This window comes from Sorex araneus, chromosome X (assembly GCF_027595985.1).
Source record: "Sorex araneus isolate mSorAra2 chromosome X, mSorAra2.pri, whole genome shotgun sequence".
Taxonomy (NCBI): Eukaryota; Metazoa; Chordata; class Mammalia; order Eulipotyphla; family Soricidae; genus Sorex; species Sorex araneus.
In genome coordinates this window covers 245,777,960-245,797,580 of record NC_073313.1, presented here as the reverse complement: position 1 = coordinate 245,797,580, position 19,621 = coordinate 245,777,960, and the positions used below count along the sequence as shown (strand labels likewise).

The 19,621-nt window shown below is 39.2% G+C and overlaps 1 protein-coding gene across 3 annotated transcripts in view; it reads left to right on the top strand.

Moving 5' to 3' along the window:
• Positions 1-409: 409 nt before the first annotated feature.
• IKZF2 (IKAROS family zinc finger 2) overlaps positions 410-19,621 on the top strand; it is a 162,011-nt gene continuing 142,799 nt past the window's right edge. The window contains exons 1-4 of one of the 3 annotated variants that reach the window (XM_055123067.1): positions 1,224-1,543; positions 2,880-2,946; positions 4,633-4,681; positions 5,449-5,553. In XM_055123067.1, coding sequence (XP_054979042.1) covers positions 2,944-2,946; positions 4,633-4,681; positions 5,449-5,553 — 157 coding nt within the window. In that variant the 5' untranslated portion in view covers positions 1,224-1,543; positions 2,880-2,943. Of the gene's footprint in view, positions 508-1,223; positions 1,544-2,879; positions 2,984-4,632; positions 4,682-5,448; positions 5,554-19,621 lie in introns of those variants that run through there. The other 2 variants (XM_055123068.1, XM_055123069.1) reach the window with 2 other exon arrangements.

Below are 19,621 nucleotides of genomic sequence, written 5' to 3'. Positions count from 1 at the left end.
GGTGGCACCGGCGCGGGGGGGGGGGGTGGGGGAAGAGGGGGAGATTTAGGAAAAAACAAAAAAGCCAAAGCAACCCTCGCCTCTGCAACTTGCACTGGGAAGCACTTTCAAAATCAGGAAGAGTGGCGCTTCCCCGAGCGCCCGAGCCTCCCGCGCCCGCCCGCGGCTCCCGAAGACTCGGGTGTCCTGATTCCAGTCCGGAGCGAGCGAGCGGGGGTGCCGCTCGGGGAAACGTTTTTTTTTTTTTTCTTCACCGTTTTTTTTTTTTTTTTATTGCGAAGCCCGAGTGGGTGGGTCCGCGCGCACACACCCCGACTCCGGCCTGGACGCCGAGCCCGGGAGCGCCGCGGCGGCCGCCCGCCCGCCCGCCTGCCCCGCCGCCGTCCCGCTCCTCCCGGGGCTCCCGGCCTCCCCCGCCGCTCCCAGTTGCAAAGACTTAAACTTCAGCGGCGCCGCCATGCACCGCCCCTCGCCGTTCCCATCCTTCCACCCCAGCCTGCAGAAAACGTGAGCTTTATTAGGACGGCGCTGGGGTGCGGGGGGGGTGGGGGACAGACGATGGGCGGGAGTAGCTCGGGGGCTGGGGGGGCGGCGGGGGGTGCAACTCTCGGAAACGGGTTACCTGGTTCCCCTTTCGGGAGGGCGGGGTCCGCCTGCCCCGACCGACACCGGGGCGGGGGTGGAGGTGGGAGGGAGAGGGTGGGGGTGGGGGCGGGGGCGTGGGGGGGCGGGGGCGCGGCGCGGAGCCGGGCGCGCGGGTGGTCGCGGAGGGGGAAAAGAGGGCGCGCGTCGCGGAGCCGCCGCCGCCGCCGCCGCCGCCGGGGCCGCACTTGTCCTGTAATCGATTGCCGAGCGCGCCGAGCGGGCCCCGCGCGCAACCCCGCGCACCCGCGCCTCCGCGTGCCCGCGCGCGCGCGCGCACACACACACACACACACACACACACACACACACACACTCACACACACATCACGCGCGTCCTCGCGTCTCAGCTCCATTCCCCGCAGCTCCCGCCCCCCCCCACACATATAGACACAGGACACGCGCGCGCGCACACAAAGACGCGCGCGCGCACACACACACAAACAGACGCGCGCGCGCGCGCACGCCCGGCCGCTGGCGCCCCGGGCCCTGCCGCCCGCCGCCGCCGCCGCCGCCGCCGCCCGCCCTCCGCCCGCGGGCGTCTGCGCGAGCCCGGCCCGAGGGGGAGATGTGCCCGGGCTCCCGCGGCGGCGGCGGCGGCGGCGGCGGATCGGTTTCTCGGGGTTTGACCAGCTGTCCCGGGCTAACCCTGCTCCTCGCTGAAGATGGAGGAAGTAAAAACAGGATTACCCGTAGCTCCAGCTCCACTGCCTTAGTTTCCACCACCCACTGCAGTGCACAAACACACGTTATTAGGCACAGGGAAAAAAAAAAAAAAGAAAAGGGAAAGCAAGCAAGCGAGCGAGAGACAGAGAGATGAGAAAGAGAGAGAGAGAGGCTACACTAACAGTAAACACAAACAAAAGGGTGATGGGATTATTTTACTGCATGCACGGCTGAGGTAAATCTCCGCTTGGCTTCGGCGTGGGGAAGAGCAGCTCTTGTTTTATGATGTCTTCTGATTCCTTGATGATCTATAAATATGTGTCTCTTATTTGCAAAGGTGTGTGGTGTGTGTGTGTGTGTGTGTGTGTGTGGTGTGGGGGGGAGTGTTTTCAAAGTTAAGTGTGATGATATAGCATCTCGTTTTTTTGCACTGTGATGTGATCAAATGACTTGTTGCTGTTAACCCGTAATGATAGTAGAGATACATACATATATATCTATATGTAACATTTTTTTTCCCCCTTCTGGGAGGGATGGATTGCGGTGTATGATTAGGGTAATGCTTTCTGTAGGGGACGCTCAGAGAGTCTCGGGGTGAAGATGCTGTCCTCTGCCTTAATGTATCCGTCCCCTCTTGGTTATCTGTTTCTCGGATGGTGGTAATTGATGAATCAGTTCTCATCGCTGGAGCTCTGTAGCTGTCATGGATTGAGACTTGTTTTGCTTTGTTTTAACTTGAATTCCAAGAAAGATTGGGTAGCCTGGCATAAATTGCAGCTGTCCAGATCGAAAAGATCCTGCTGGAATTAAGGGTAAAAAAAAAAAAAAATTCCAACCTGGTATGACCCATGTAAAAAAGACAGCAATTAAATCACTTTGACAGGTTCTAGTATGGGCGAAGGAGATGGAATTAAGATCGCAACCCCCCCACCCTCCCGCCCCCACCTTTTTTTTTTTTTTTTTTTGCCACGGGCCAGAAAACAGTCCTGTGAAGTTGGCCTTGGTTCCTTGCTGGGTTCTGCCTGACCGTCCCTCCCCTGTCCCCCCCCTCCCCTTTTCTTTCAGTTTTCTTGTCTTAGCTTTTGGTCGATTCTTAAGGAACCGGTGGATCAAGTTTTTTCTCTTCTTGTTAATCGCATTGCTGTAGCACTGACTGACCTCTCTCTCTTTCTCTCTCTTTTTTTTCCTCTTTCCTGAAAGTACGTGGTGCCATTCCTGAGTGACTTTTCCTACTAGACCATCCCAAAGGGACGAGGGGGAGGGGTAGCAGGAGGAGGAGGAAGAGGAGGAGGAGGAGGTGGAGGAGGAGGAGGAGGAGGAGGAGGTGGAGGAGGAGGAGGAGGAGGAGGAGGAGGAGAAGGGGGGTGTTCCTTCTCTCTCATTTCTTGGTTTTGTTTATCAGCCGATCTGTTTGCTGGATTTGGGCTCGGAATGACCCACCTGTAAAGTGCTTTTCCTTCCTCCTCGCCTTGAACTGTGCAGGGGGCTTGGCGTGGAAGGGGCCAGGGAGGGAAAGAGAGAAGGGGCAAAACACAAAAAACTTCTTTCTCTCTCTCTCCGTTTATCTTCAGCCCGACATTGTCACCTCCTCTTTGAGGGGTTAGAAGAAGCTGAGATCTCCCGGCAGAGCTGGAAATGGTGATGAATCTTTTTTAATCAAAGGACAATTTCTTTTGTATGTACATTTCGTTTCTCGTTCTCCGTTTCTTCTTTTTTTTTTTCCCTTTCTTTCCTTCTCTGAGGGTTAATAACCATTTCATTGATGGGACAGAGACGCCTTTCGGTTCTCCCTGACGTTTCTTTCTTTTTTAATGTGTGTGTGTGAAGTGTGGACATTTTTGGAAAAAAAAAAGAGAGATAAAGTCATTTGCAAAATATCCGAAGAGACGGTTCCCCTTTTAAACTTTACAGATGCCTTTCTTGAAAGCCTTATGTAACCATAAATTGAAAGAATTTGATAACAGTACAGCAGGTTGAAATGCAAGTCCTATGTGGAGAGACTGAGTTGGGAATTTAATCTGATTATCCATAAGAAAAAAGAAAAGTTTGTGGTGTGTGTGTGTGTGAGTGTGTGTGTGAGTGTGTGTGTGTGTGTGTGTGTGTGTGTGTGTGTGTGTAGGGTGGTAGTGAAGAAGGGGAGGGGAGGGGGGAGAAGGGAAGTGGTTTTGGAGACAAGAAGTGAAGCTGCCTGTTTTCCAGTAAGTAATGGAGAAATTCCAGGAGCCAGGGCTAAATATACTTGGCGATCAATACAGAAATGGCTCATTGTGAATAATTTAGCTGCTGGTGCAGTGAGAGTTTTGAAACTAAAGGCAAAAAGGACCAGGGCCAAAGGAAAAAAAAATTAGTAAAAAAATCTTCTCAGGACATGTCGATTCTTTAAACTTCTTTCCTTCAAAGAATACAGTTAGCTTTATTGATCTTTTCATTATGTGAAATCAAAGCTAGGGGGTGTCATCTCATACAATTTACTTTTATTTCTGAGAATTAAGTTCCGCTTTTGTCTCATTGGTCCATGAAAATAATTCCCTCAACTTTAGGTGGAAAAAAAAAAAAGAGAGAGTGATTCCTTTCCAGACAGCCACAAGTTGATGAAATTTGCAGAAATCAAAATGTATTAGTAGGTTTGGCATTTTGTTTCCCATCATGGTCTGGCAGGAAACTAAGGCTACATTGAACAGGTGCTTCCACAGTGCTCGGGGTAGGCTGAAATGTCAGGACCGGTCCATGAGTTGGATAACTGCTAGAGAAACGTTCGGGGCACACAGGGGCACTACGTTTTTTGTGTTTTGTTTTGTTTTGTTTTCTTAATGTTAGTTTGTTCTTCCCCCCTCCCTGTTAGAACATGATGAACCAACTTGCAACAATTGTGAATAGAGCTATCTGTACACTAGGGAAGTGCTCAAACTGCAGTGTGATTGTGGGAAGTAGTGAATGGTAAAATACTTAAATCCCAGTGAAAGCTGGCACACTGGAGGCAGAAACCCCCTCACTCCTTTTTTTTCTTCTTCTTCTTCTTTTTTTTTTTTTTTCTTCTAAGCCCAGTAAATTCTGATGAAGAGACTCATTCCTATCTTGCTACAGCCCATCTCACAGCACACTTATCTTTCCTATCCTATCTCCAGGAGGAATCAGATCATTTGCAGAAAGAGTTCAGTGACTTGCAAATGAGCACATACAGTACACTGTAGTATGTTTCTTGGGCACAAGTTGCAGCAGCAGCAACATGGGCTAACTGCTTGGAGCTTCAAATAAGTTAAGAGTTTAAAGACAGATACTTAAAAGAATCTTTGTGCTAAGAGTGTACAATCTTTCATGTTGCAGCACTGCACTTTGACTATGGAAACAGAGGCTATTGATGGCTATATAACATGTAAGTATTTTTTTTTTTCTTCCTTCATTTGTTCTTGGTAATAAAATTACAGAAGAACTCTGTGTTAAGATCTGAGTTATAAGGCTTCATTGAGAATTACGTTTTAATTTCTATTGGTGCACTATTTTACCTTTAAATGATTTTAAGAAAGTGACAGCGCAGATGTGAAATAAGATAATGAAGGATTTTTTAATTCAATAATAGCTTAACAAATCAATACTTTCCTACTTATTTTTTTTTTTAAAGATTTACTTTAAAGTTGAGAATAGGTAAAGTTACTTGACTTAATAGTGTTTGCTAAATATTTACCACTCTGTAATTGTGTATTTTGAGCACTTTGTGAAAGAATTAGTTCTGTAAGTTGACTTTTGTAGCCGGTTCTCCTTTACGCCTCCAACTTATGATAATAAGCCCTTTGGAGAATGCTGGTTATAGATACTTTATGCTTAACTGCTGGAGAAAACTTACTTCTTTCAACAAAAAGACTCTTTGGAGGTAGTTCCTTTTATTTTACAGTTTAAGATTATTGCAATAATGAAATTTTGTAACTTTTTTTTTATTACCTGGACTGCTTTGTGACTTTTCGTCATTTCATTCAATTACTATCTATTTCTAAATGATACTTCCTTATCATTTCTTTTAAGGGAAAATGTATTACATTAAAATTTCAACACTGTGCATGTCACTGCATGTAGGAAGCAAAGTTGGTAATTAGATTTCATGTGACAATGAGCAGAGAACCAAAAGATTTTATTTTGTGAACACAGGTGACAATGAGCTTTCACCTGAAAGGGAGCACGCCAGTGTGGCCATTGACCTTACCTCAAGCACACCCAATGGACAGCATGTCTCACCGAGTCACATGACAAGCAGTAAGTCTTCATTGTTACTCTCTTACTCCCCCCCCAACACCAATATCTCTAGTGACAGACTTGAATTTGTTAGGTCTGTGGGGTCCTCTTGCATTGTGGTGTAGCTGCTGCTATAGATTTTGCTAAAGAAAGAACGCCACAGATTTTATTCCTGTTCGTACTAGTGCCATAAAGCATGAGCCTGCTCACTAGTCTGAACTATCCCAAGGTGGCATTTGGGAGCTGGTGCTTACCTGTATCAGGTAAGAAATGTGAGGCTTTGCTGGTTATTGTTTTGACTTGCCAGGTTTATGACTAGTTATGTTATTGGATATATGTTGTTGGATAAATATATGTATATATATTTATTTCACAAATATATATACATTTATATATTTATGGAACGTGTCACTTCTAAAGGATTTATAGTGAAAAAAACCCCAATTTAAAAAAATGTTATTGCCTGGTTTCAAAGCTAACTCACCAGTGGTTGGATTGTAGTTTTTCTTACTTGTTTATTTATTTATTTATATATTTATTTTTGACTTGTCAAATTTTCACTGTCAAGGCATTGGAGAGGAAAGTATCACTGAAATTTTGTGAACCTCATTTCATTGTTATTTCTTTAGCAAAACGAAAGCATTGTGTTTTAGAGAGTATAGCAATGTAGAGGGATGTTTTGAATTTGTGGGTATAGACAGTTTTGAATACTATGATAAAGGGTCATTTGTTGACATAGTAGAGATTGTTTTTTTTTTTTTGGGAACAGAAAGAATAGTTTAAATATAGTCAGTACAGAAGACAAAATACTTTATTAGCAATATCATTTCATTCCTCTTAGTTATAATATATTGTCAGTTTTAGACTCAGCATTCAAACTCATTCTTATCTAAAATGTAACTTTGAATCTTGTGTTAACCTTATGGTTTTGGTATGTGTTGTTTTTTTTATATAGAAATAACATTTGCGTAAATATGATTTAATTTCTATTAGGGTAATAGGTAAAGGAAAAACATTTTTTTTAAATTTTTAGATAACTAAAAATACCAAAAACTGAATTATCTACTGAGTTATGAACATGGTCTTGAGTTAACACTGATTATATGGAGAGAGCACATTTTCTTTTTTGCTTCGCTTCTGTAGGAAAAACTTAGGGTTATTATAAACTTACTAGCTTTCTTAGTAGTAAAGACTTACAAATTATAAGGACATGTACATTATTGCAATTCATTGACAAGTGATTCTAGCTATTTAAATTTTTTTTTATTGACCAGTATAAATTTACTGATCTGAAAGGTTTTATTTTTCCTTTTGTATTAATGGGAAGCACTTAGGAAGATTATTTTTAAAAAGCTTTCTATGAAATTTTTTCATCCTTTAGAGAAAAAATAGTGGATATATATGAAAGCATAGTGCTAATCAATAATGGATTTTATTGCTTTTTTGTTTTTTCTACTTGGCTAGAAACTTGATGAAAGTTATACTACTACTACTACTATATAAGAAATACAAGTTTTTACACGTTAATGTTTCTGGTTCAATGGTAGACTAAATTTTTATTTCTCTGGTAATTTTCTTGTAAATTCAGAGAGTGGAACTAGAATAATACTGTATTTAACTATTGGCTTTAGAAAATTGACAATATGGAGTAAATAATAGCAGCTAATCAGAGACTTTATATCATTCCTTAACTACCACTAAGATAGCAGGAAAATGCTTTTAAATTGATTCATTGATTCCCTTCTTCGGTAAATTTGGTTTGGTTTTGCAAGTACTTGCTTTTGCAAAAAGACAGCCACCCGTTTATTCAAACTAAACCTTACAGAAAGGAATCATGATCAATGTGGACAAATAAGAAGTTTGCAAAATACAGTTGAGTCTTTTGTTGTCCCCACCCAATGGCAAATAAATTATGTTTAGTATAAGTGTCATTTTTTTTCCAACTTACTAGCCAATGACAGTTCCCTGTTGGTAAAGTTTTGGTTAAGCTGTGCATATTTCTGTATTCTTTTTCAAAGAATTCCAGGTTAACTATTTTGGCTCTTACTTCAGGACTGTCTGTTGCATCCTTTATGTAGCCTCTATTTACAGTATCTAGGTTACCCACTTAGGTGTTAGTTGCAGAAGATACCCATTTTTCCTCTTGTTAGATCTAGGAGAAGACCAGTGTTTCAGATAGTCAAAGCCAATACTGGTAGAGAGGGACTCTTGTCTATTAGAACAGGACACCTAGAATATGTTACTCAGACATTTTCTGCGACTTGGAATGATTACTTTGAGGGAGGGAGGCAGGGAGAGAGGGAGGGAGGGAGGGAAGGAGGGAGAGAGAGAGAGAGAGGGAGAGAGAGAGAGAGCAGAGAAGAGAGAGAGAAGAGAGAAAGAGGGAGAAAGGGAGGGAGAGAGACATTTTGTACATTATTTTATATCTTCAGATATACTCCTGAAAAAGAGTAGCTTCCAAAGATAGAGCTTCAGTTTTCATAGAAAGCGTTAAACGTAAAAGTTGATGTGAAAACCTTTGCTAGAATAAGTTTGTGTTCAAAAACAGTACGGAGAGGACAGGAGTTTGTGTGTAAGGGGAGTAAAGTTATTTTTAAAAAGCTTAGAAAATACCAGTGAAGGCCATTGATTTATCAAAGATAACCGACATAGAGGCAATGAAGATGTGTTAACCCATTTTCTTTGGCTATTGGAAAGTGGTCAGTTTCAATCTAAAGTCCTAGTCATTTGTTTAGTTCATTTGATAACTATTCTAAGATGAAGGGTATCTGTACAAGTTGCTGCCAGCAATCTTATAAAAAATAATGACGGCAGCTATCATAGTCTGACAGTGCTGGAAGGGTACATTGATGATTCGGGAGAGAACTGAAAATGTTATAATGCCTGACAATTTTTGGTTTTAAAATTGAGCATGTAAGATAATCTTTAAAAGAAGTAAGAGGTATTCATGATCTTACCATTTTATAATGATTACAGTGTGTTAAAATGAATTTTCTTGGAGAGTTTTAGACCTATTTTTCTTCTGTAATAAGGATTTCTTTGATAAGAAGATGGGCATTGTTGCCTGAGATCATTAGTGTACATATTGAGTCTGCTGACAATCTTCGGTGTCAGGAATGACAGTATATTTCTTGATGGCTACTGGAAATACACAGTGTTAAGTGATTTTAAAAATAGAATCTGGAAGTTAAGAATCTGAGACAGACAACTCAGACAGAACAATATAAAAATAATCCATATTGTATTTCGGCCCATCGATGAGACTTACTTTGTGATTTCGTCTCTTTCTGGGTTAGCTCATTTCCACTCCTTGTTTAGTTACTTCAGCCTTGGTTTTTCAACAGGGCTATAGCTGCTGCTGTTTTGCAAACATTTTGAGTCTCCAAAATGGTAGTTAATTTCGCTTTTCTATTTTGTTTTCAAAATGCCTTTTATAAACACACACACACACACACACACACACACACACACGCGCGCGCGCGCGCGCGTGCGCATCTTTTCTCCGGAGATCTCTAAATTTAACTATGTATTGTGATATAAGTTTCATTTCTATTACTTTTAAACCTTTACATGGATAACCTTCGTAGTCAGTTCTATTCATCAGTCAGTTTGATAGCCAGGTGGCATGTATGGAATTGGAAGAAGTAGTAATTCTAGTTTTACAAGACTCTGACCAATAATCAGGTCAGGGAATCTAGTTTATTCCTTTCAGAGTGCTTCACATTCATTTTTTTTTTCCCTTACCCTGTTTCCAATTTTAGAACCCAGTAAAGATGAAGTATGTTATGATTTACATTTTTCCTGTGTGGAATTGAAGGTCTGGAGAAATCAGTTAGCCCCTTAAGTCCCGTAGGAGAAGGATGAAATTGTCATGATTGGGGGATAAAACTGTGTTATTACCTTGTAGGTTAGTTAGATCACCTAACTGATGGGACTTTTTAATGTCATTATCTTAGGGTAACTTCCATATCCATATGCAATCCTGACCTACTCAAATTATAGTCAAGAGTATTTCAGATTTAGAAAAGGCTGCTATCAGGGTGGAGTGATATCAGAGAATCTTGTTAGGCTGATACTTCATGAAGTTTTAAAAACACAGCTTACTATGGGACACTCCAGCTTCTTGTATTGTCAGGTTGTCATCTATAGCTTCGCCCGGCAGTCATCCTTGGTTGGTTTTCCATGAGACACACCCTTATCTAACACCAGATGGGTTTGATATAAAAACACTCTTTTGATTTATAGCACTTTAGTTTGTGTATATATCCAACATACCTTATGTTTAGCTTTTACATGGTAGGAAATTTAAAAGGAAAACTAATGGTTGATTTGATTTCTTTATAACTCTCAAAGTGTTTTGACTATGGCAGAACAAAAATTATGGGGCGAAAGGGAAGGTGAGGTGTACGTATAGGGAATTCACAGCAAAAAATGCTTTATTTTTTTTCCTTGCATCCAATTTCTCTTTTTTAGGTTAATTCATGATAAGGACAAAGGTCTGTTCTGAGAAACAAAAACAGTTTACTCTAGAAGTGTTATCCTTATTGCCTCTGCTAAATTAGTTATTCTTACTGGAAAAACATTTTTAGGGCCGTGGCTATCGTACAGCTAGTAAGGCACTTGCATGTAAAAGATCTGGGTTCGATCCCTGGAACCACATATAGCTCCCCTGAGCCGGGCCAGGAGTCACCCCTAAATGCAGAGCCCGGAGTAAGCCTTGAGCACAGCCGGTGTGTTCCCCAAATAAGCAAACACTGGATAGAAATGTATTTTTTTTTAAAGTGCAATGTTTGGTTAGGTTCTGTGAGAGTCTTCCTTCCAGCTGTAATAAAATGAAAATGCTGGGTCCAGTGCTCTTCTCTCGTAACTCTGAGAGTATAGTAAGATTGTAATATTTGGATCTTATGCTCTCATCACTACTTTGGCAGGATTACATTTTTAAAATCAGGTTGAGTGTATTGCTTTCCTTTGCTTTCTCCTCCCCCCCCCCCATGTTCGTATATATCAAATATATCTGCTGATCTGGTGGTAATTTCTTTTTTGTGAATTAATCAAGATAGAAACTCTATGCTTTGAGATAGGTGGAAGATTATTTTGGAATTATTTCCCTTACTATTAATGTAATCACCACTGGAGGGAGAGTAGGAAAGGGCATTATTTGTTGAAGATTCATAAGCTATCCAGCATGATTGCCATATGCATCTATGCTATTTATTTCATTGGGTCTAAACAACTCTGTGAAGCTGTTGGTTGTTCCATTTCATAATATACTCGAGAAAATGAAGACTCAGAAGCAATAGATTATCAGTGCCTGTATATAGGCTCTAAGTTATATAGGCTTATGATAGAATACTTGCTTTGCCACTAACTTGCTATGTGCTCTTAAGCATGTTACTTCATGTCTCTGAGCTTATCTGTAGAATATGGTTAGCAATTCCTACCTCAGTGGACAGTTGTGAGGTTCAAATGGGGCAATATATGCAAAAGTGCTTAGCACAGTTCCTGGCACATGGTAGTATCCAGTAAATAAGCATTGTTGCTTTCACTCAGTGTAGTCAAGTCACTATGTCTACCCATGACTCATGTTTAAGAAAAGGTTTTTGTTCTAATCCAGATCTGTTTGAGATTTAAGATTTATTTATTTTTTCTCTTTACTACATGAACTGATGGAACAGATACTGGGATTTAAAAAATGATTTAGGGTAGTATTTAAATAAATAAAAATCCCATTTTTATTCAGAGCTTCTATAAGATTTTGGTTAAGAAAGAAGTTGGATTGACCTATCCATATGTTAGAAATAAGTTGTTGTTGTTGTTTTTAATGGAGTGCTGCTGTTCTTGAGCACAGTCTAAGGGTTTTGGTTGTACATTAAGAAAATTATTGCATATTGTTGATGTTCCTAAGATAGTGGTCATTAAGAATATTTAAAAATGTGTATTTTATTTTATCTTATGAATTTTGCCTTTTGAACACATTGAAGGTTGGTGAGGGCAGGGGCTTGCTGGCTTCGTACTTGTGGGGTCACTCTCTGATAGTGCTCCAGGAATTGTGCTGCAGAGATTGAACCCAGGCTTCCGGCATGGAAAGTGGAACATGCACACTATACTTGGAGCTATTTCGTTTGCTCCCAAAATCCTCTTAGTAGGGCACCCTACCTACTTATTGAATTAATTGTTCTTCAAATGCTGACATCTAAAATTTCATGTAATTTTTTACTTTGATTAGTAGCACTGCACTGTAGCACTGTGGTCACGTTGTTCATCAATTTGCTCAAGCGGGCACCAGGAGTGTCTCCATTGTGAGACTTGTTACTGATTTTGGCATATCAAATACGCCATGGGTATTTTGCCAGCCTCTGCAGTGTGGCAGGATATCTCGGTAGCTTGCTGGGCTCTCTGAGAGGGACAGAGGAATCGAACCCGGGTCTGCCACGTGCAAGACAAATGTCCTACCCGCTGTGGTATCACTCCAGTCTGTACCATACATTTTCATTTGATGATACCTAATTAAATTGTAGGTCTGATTGATACCAGATGTGCATTTTGAGGATACACAAATGTTTAAAAATTTGAAGTATAAAATATAATTATTATTGTTTTTCTCATCTTTATCATCCTAAGTGATTGATTCAGCTACTATTTCTAGGCTATTTCTTTCTTTTTTTTTTCTCTTTGGGTCACACCTGGTGATGCACAGGGGATACTCCTGGCTCTGCACTCAGGAGTTACTCCTGGTGGTACTCGGGGGATCATATGGGATGCTGGGGATCAAACTCGGGTCGGCCACGTGCAATGCAAGGCAAACACCTTCTCGCTGTGCTATCGCTCCAGCCCCATATTTCTAGGCTATTTCCTGTGCTAGGAAATTGTTAGATGAATCCAAAATGAACAGTACACTGTCACTTTCAGAGCTCACACTCTTCTCTTAAAGAAACACCTAACCTGGACAATATACTAATATGCTCCCTCTTCTGATTGTTATAGGCAATGAGTGGTAGCAGTTCAGGGAGATTTCTTAGAGAGAGACTTCTTGAACTGGGACTTATTAAATAAATAAAACTTTGTAGACAAGCGGAGGCTTTTTCAGTAAATGAATTAAAAATGGGAACTGAAAAAATAGCATGCTGTGTTCTGGGAAATATAAGTAGATTGATATTTCTTCTATAAATTTGAAGTCTAGGAATTTGAGGCTTGTGATTACTCTGGAGAATTAATCAGGGCAAGCTGATGGAATTTCTTTTAGAAGAGGAAATTTGGACTTCATTTTCCAAGCGGCCAAGGGCTTGACAAAGTAGATGCCCAGTATTTTGATTGACATAAATCACTCTGGAAAAAGACTCTGGATGGGGACCAGTCCAGAGTCAGAATGATTTTTTAAAGGCTGTAGCAAAGACTGAGTGGGGAGTTCTGAGACTAGTGAGAATGGGGAATGAGAAGAAAGAAAAGGGTTAGGAGAATATGTAAGGGTTTTAATCAGCAAGGTTTGGACTGTAGGGTTAAGGAGAGGTTCACTGAATTATTGAGTAAATGGCGGTAGTTCCACCAGGAAAGATAATAAATACTGATGCATATTTCCAGGAAAAGATTTAGTTTCATTTAATTTTGGTTTCTAGAGTTTGAAACATTTTTGGAATTTGTGTGAGGATAAGAATAAGTAGGTGAATAGATTAGACTAAAGTGTGAATTTTTCCTCATTAGTGAAATCTAATATGTAGCCTGTGGTTTGGTTACTTTGCTCCTGTATTACTTTGACAGTAGGTTAGTGTCTCTTAAAAAGTTCTTTCTGAAGTAATTCTCACAGTCGATCAATTTCCCCTGTTGCTCCATTACAGGAAAATTCTATATTGAAATGTATGATAACGCATTTTAATGAACTATTCTTGCTTATAATATAATAGAGTCCTTTTATGCTAGTCTCAGAAGTTAGATTTATTGATGTGATTGACTCACTGATTTTTAGTAAAATATGCAAACCTTTCTTTTTAAATATTTTTGGTAAAAGTCATAACTTTTATGTATTTATTTCAAATATTTAAAAATGCAACAGCTTTTTTTTTTTTTTTTTTTTGCTTTTTGGGTCACACCCGACGATTCACAGGGGTCACTCCCGGCTCATGCACTCAGGAATCACCCCTGGCGGTGCTCAGGGGACCATATGGGATGCTGGGATTTGAACCCGGGTCGGCCGCGTGCAAGGCAAACGCCCTACCCGCTGTGCTATTGCTCCAGCCCCAGCAGCTAATGTTTTCTATATGTGCCTGTGCAGTAATTTTCTTCTATTCTGAAATACTTCTCTTTATAAATATATTATATGTTTAAAATATATGAGTAGTATATATGTATGCAAATACATATATATGCACATACATGCATATTGTTTTTGAAATTGTTCTCATATATAATTTTAAACTTAAAGTTTATTATATGGCCCCTTTGGGTACTAATACTTAATAATAAATGCATAGAATATATTTTAATCACCATATTATTGCTTCAAGATACTTTCTGTAGAACACCACCTTTAAAATGTGACTTCTGATTACTAGAGGAATAAATGCATTCCAAATAAATGATAATGATGGAAATGCTTCTTCTGAAATTTCTTCTGTGTAGAGTTTCAGAACTCTCTAGAGAGGTATTTTTCATCTTCCAGTCATTGATCTAACAAACATTTATTAAGCACTTACTTTGGTTGATATATTGGTGTTCGGGCACCAAAAACTATGTTAAGGCTTTCTATAAAGAAGAATATTAACTTTCAGGTTACAAATGGATTCATAGTTTTTAAAATATTGTTAATCTTCTTGTATTTAAATATTCTATAGTTATGATTAATATTAACTATAGATTAATGAATTGTATCTTTTGTTTTGATACCTTTGAATTCTTCAAAGGTGTAAAACTTTAAAAGTGCACAATGATAAAATCATTTTCTTTGATAAGTTTCCACAGGTGGCATTCCCTTATGTGACTCTCAGCCTTCCAATTCTGAAGCGTGCTCGACAGCACACTTAGTGTGATCTGTACCTCAGGATTGACTCACATAAGCAGGTTTAAAAAATTGATACTTAAAAAATTAACATGCTGAGTTATATGTATACCTGGAATACGAATGAAACCTAGTTCTCAGCCAACTGTTGTAGGGTCTGGATCACTTTTTCTCCCTACCCCCATTTTTATAGTTGGTTTTGGGGGCTTGTAAAAAACTAATGCCCGCCGAGGGGCGAGCGCACTCACGGGCTCTCCGGGCGGCTCTGTCTCACCGCCCGCGTTCTGTCTCCCGGAACCGCTGTGTGCGCCATCAGTCAAGGGCAGGCGACGGAAGGAAGAAGGCCAGACTGGTTGCTCAATCAGTTTATTTCTTTCTCTCTCACTGCTTCTCACCCGGCTCTCGGTCTCTCTCAGGATCTCTGGATCTGGCCCCCGTGGATCTGGCCCCCGTGTATCTCGCCCCTGTGGATCTGGCCCCCCAACCCACTCTTACAGCCTAGTTAAATCTCCACAGCATGAGGGGGTTGGGGCATACACATAGGTGTGGTCACCATCAATAGGGTAAGGTCCTTTCCCTTAGGGGATGCTTCTCCTAGGACTTAATTCTCTTTCAGCAGGAGGATCCACCCAAGGGCAGAGTCCCATGAATGTGTTTCTCTTCTCCTCAGCCAGCAAACATATAAGAATTCATAATATTAATTATTTTGTATGGACACAATAAGAGATGCATTAAAGCTTATAGAATTGCTCTCCTGGGGCCATCTCAATCTCAGACTACAGTGCTCAGGCCAGATCAGTTTTTCCTATCCCTGACAGGGTCCTAGTCTCATAATTACTATTGGATCATGACAGCATTTGTCCATGATCAAGCTCTTAACTTATAGTTAAGCATTAGGCACTTTGGCCAGGCCCATCTCGATGCCAGGGTAGCACATAACTCACCGCTTGCCCTGGGTCCTTCTCATCCCACGTCGGGGACCCTGCTTTGGGGTGCTAGGAACTGAGGGCAACTGAGGCTTAAGTGGAGAAAGCAGATGCCCGGGAGGGAATAATATTCGAGGCCAATTAATTCCCAAGTTATAAAAACATAATATTGTCTTCTTGTGTCTATACAAAACAGACATAGCTTTAAAGTAAATTATTCAAAAGGCACAAGAAGAGGAGAAAGGCAATATTAACTTATATAATATAAACTCAGTATCCTAGGAAGGTCTGACCTTGCAAATTAGCAGAGTCAGATTAAGGGAAAGCCGAGGATTAACTCTTTTGGGAAGAGAGCATGGAAAAGTGATTATAGCTAAACAAAGGGATGAGAGAGATTCGGGAACACCTTGATGGGTGTGACTGGGGTAAGCCTAAACTCCAGGGAAAACCGGGACAAGCTATTTGTGGCAAGGAGGGAAAGGACAAAGTAATGTCATCCTACAGGGGCTCATGCTTATTCTTGGCTTTCTGTTCATGGGTCACTTCTAGTGGGCTCAGGGCACCATTATGTGGTGCAGGGATTGAACCCAGGTTCACTGTGCATAAGGCAAGCACCTTACCAGCTGTACTCTCTCTCTAGCCCCTTGCTCACTCTTGGCCAGACCAAGACCAGCTCACAAAAATTCTTTATTTTTATGAATTACCATATATGAGTAAGGGATCTGAACAAAACGGGGTAATTATATAATTAATATTATTGGAATCAGACTAAAAGAGCCAAGTGCATGTTGAAATACATATGACACTGTCATTCATGTCATTATAGTTGAAGACCTTTGTCTAAATCCTTCTTCTCCACATGACATAGCTTAGATAATCTAGGACAGATTGTAACCCAAATATTTCTGATTATTTTTTTCTAGCTTCTTCATTAAATGTCTCAGATTTAGTGTTTAAGTTTTTTGTTTTTATTTTTCTACATAAATGTGAGGAGAGATTTGGGCGACATTCCATAGTGCTTAGTGGCTGCTTACTGGATTTCTCTTGGTGGTACTCAGGAAGCCATGTATGTGATGCAGAGAACAACTGCAGGGTTCCCACATTGAGACAATGTACATTAGCCCTTTGAGGTATATTTCCTGGCCTTCAGTCATTAGCTTATATTAATACTTATAAATCAATGTACAAACATTGGCCTAGGATCACTTCATTTTTCTCTAATGTAATTTATATATCTTCTTTAAATTTGTGAAGGGTTGATTTGATTCTGCGTCTTGGGACAAAATGGATGGAACTTGAAGTGATTATGCTAAGTGAAATAAGTGAAGAAGCAAGTGATAGTTACTAGGCGGTTTTACAATTGTGGGATGTAAATAACTAAGTTCAGTGAGCTGCAAAATCCAACACTGCTAACTCCTAGATTCAACTCCCATGGCTATGAGAGGATAAATAAAGGAAAGGATGAGGGATTCTTTTTGATAGAGGGATGCCACTGGAACTTTGTTGATGGTTGGTGGTTCATATCCATAGATCTAGGGTCATTCCTTTTTTAACTTTGGGGAGTCCTGTATGCATATACAGATGTGAAGCTATATTCTTGAATTTATATAGTATTGTTAACTAGCATTGTTATATAGTATTGGTAACCTAATTTAAAAAAATACTGCTTTTATAGCTTAACTCAATGAAAGCAATTTGTTAATGCTTGTCCAGAGTATCCTATTATTACCATAAACTCAAATTGCCATTCACTGACATGTTGATGGATAATGCAGTAAGCAGTGTAAGAGGTCTTAATATCTGGACAGAGAGATGGGACAGCAGGTAGAGTTTTAGTCTTGCATAAGGCTGATCCTGTCTTTTTCCCTGGCACATCATATAGGTCCCTGGGCATCGCCAGGTGTCATCCCTGAGCACAGAACCAGGAAAAACTTTGGAGCTGGGTGTGGTCCCAAAACAAAGCCATAAAAGAAGTCCTTAATATATATTTTAGGTAAAGATGGAACATTGTACTGCTACCTAAGAAAGGCACCTGAAGTTAGCTAGGGATGCAGGAAAGCCTTAAGTATATAGGTCAGGAGGAAAAAAATATCCTACCAGTTTTATGAAATAATTAAAGCCTAAATTTTCTAAAATAGTTTATTTTCTAGAAAATAATAGTATTTTACTTCAGTATATTAGGAGGACTGTCTTTATTAGTGATTTTTGGATTAAAGAATATTTTTAAAGCATGCAACTATTTTGGCACTACCGACCATTATCAAGAAACTAACTGGAAGATATTCAGATGTGAATTTTCCATGAAAATGTACGTACTTTATCTAGTTCTTCATTCCCTTCTTACAATTTTTAACTGGGACATTTCAGGAGCCCGGGGATATTTGTTAAATTAAGGAAATACTTATGATAAGTATTTTGCATATACAGATTTCTAAAGTAAAGTGATTTTTGACCTGTTTTATTTAGATGTTGAGCTTGTTCTGAGATCCTAATTTATTTGTTAATATTTTCTATAGTTATGTATTTCTTTTAGTCATGTTTTACTTCAAAAAGAATTTTTATTATCTTTAGATTGGCTGATTAAAAATCTCTTAAGATTCTAAATAACTCAAATTTTTTATTCTATGAAGTCATGTTCATTGGAAAATAACTTAATACATATACCATATTATTTTATAGTTACCATATTCATTACTAGTATTTTCGTATAAGACTTTTCACATTTATAGATTGAATTCTGTATACTTATAATTCCTAAACCTGTTCTCTATTGCTTATTTAAAACTGCTTTTAGTAGCATGTACTAAGTGGAATGCTTCAATTAACTTTTCTTATGCACTCCAGATATTTTGAGGAGCATATAATTAATCAGCGTAAAGTCACGTTCTAATAAATTAACATTCTGGGTGTCTACACCTTTGACATTTTTGTCATTGCTCTCTTATTATTATGGAAGCTGTAGTTCTCTGTCACTTGATTATATCAACTCTATCTACTTTTCACCAAGACATCAGTATGCAGGGCTTGGTCATATTTTGAAGAGCTAGGATAATACCTTGCTGTTTCCATTGAATACCTTAGAAATTCTGGTTGTTTTCTAAAGCAGTATCACTTTTACAACTATATAAACTATTTTCTGTTATGGTCATTTACATAAGACCTTGTTTTGATTTTAGTGTCTCAAGCATATACATTTTAATGATAATTCATATTTATGGGCTATGTTTCACTCATATTTCTTATAGGCCTTTAAATCATATCATGTTAATACTCTTGTTGTTGATCTGATACTGGGTAGCTGATTTTCATTACTTTTTTTGGACTGAAAGGACTAAGATATTAGTGTAATTTCTTACTGAAGTAAATGTACTTATTTCTATAAAATGATTGCTTAGAATATGTATGTATAGCATCTTTAGTTTGGAATTGCTCTGTTTAAGACTCTTAGGTACTGAAAATAAATAAGTAGCACATAATTATTTGTAGGTGATGCTTTGAAATAATAAACACCTTAAAAACACCAATTCTAAGTATTTTGAGATTAAAGAATGAATTGTATTATATTCACTGATGTATATCTACAAAATATTTTAAAGTTGTAGATTTTATTTTGTATATAACTTAAGAACTAGAAAAAAAGTTCCATGATACTGCTGTTTTTTAATGAATTATACACTACCATCTATCTAAACTATGACAAAAAAAGAACTAGTGACAATTTTTGAATTCAATTTTTTTAAAACAAAAAACAGCTATTGATTCTCAGTAAGATTAGTTTAAAATAAATGTATTATTATTTGATTTGGGGATACACCTAGCTGTATTCAGAGCTTGCTCTGGCTCTGTGCTGGCGGACCATATGCGGTACTTCAGATTAAACCCAAGTCAGCCTTGTACAAGGAAAATACCTTACCTGCTATACTTTCTCATAAGATTTTTTACATCTTTTAGGAATAAAGTTGAGTAGTTCTAGTTGATCTTACAGTTTAAATACAATAACCAGTAACAAATTTGAAAGAAGTATTTTTTTTTTAGGAAATCAGAGAAACTATAGTTAACTGATTTATACAACTGATTTCATATAACTATGCAATCTGATTTCATATAACTGTACTTGAAAGTTTTTATGTATCTATAATCATCTGTGTGAGTGCTCATGTTTGTGTATGTGAAA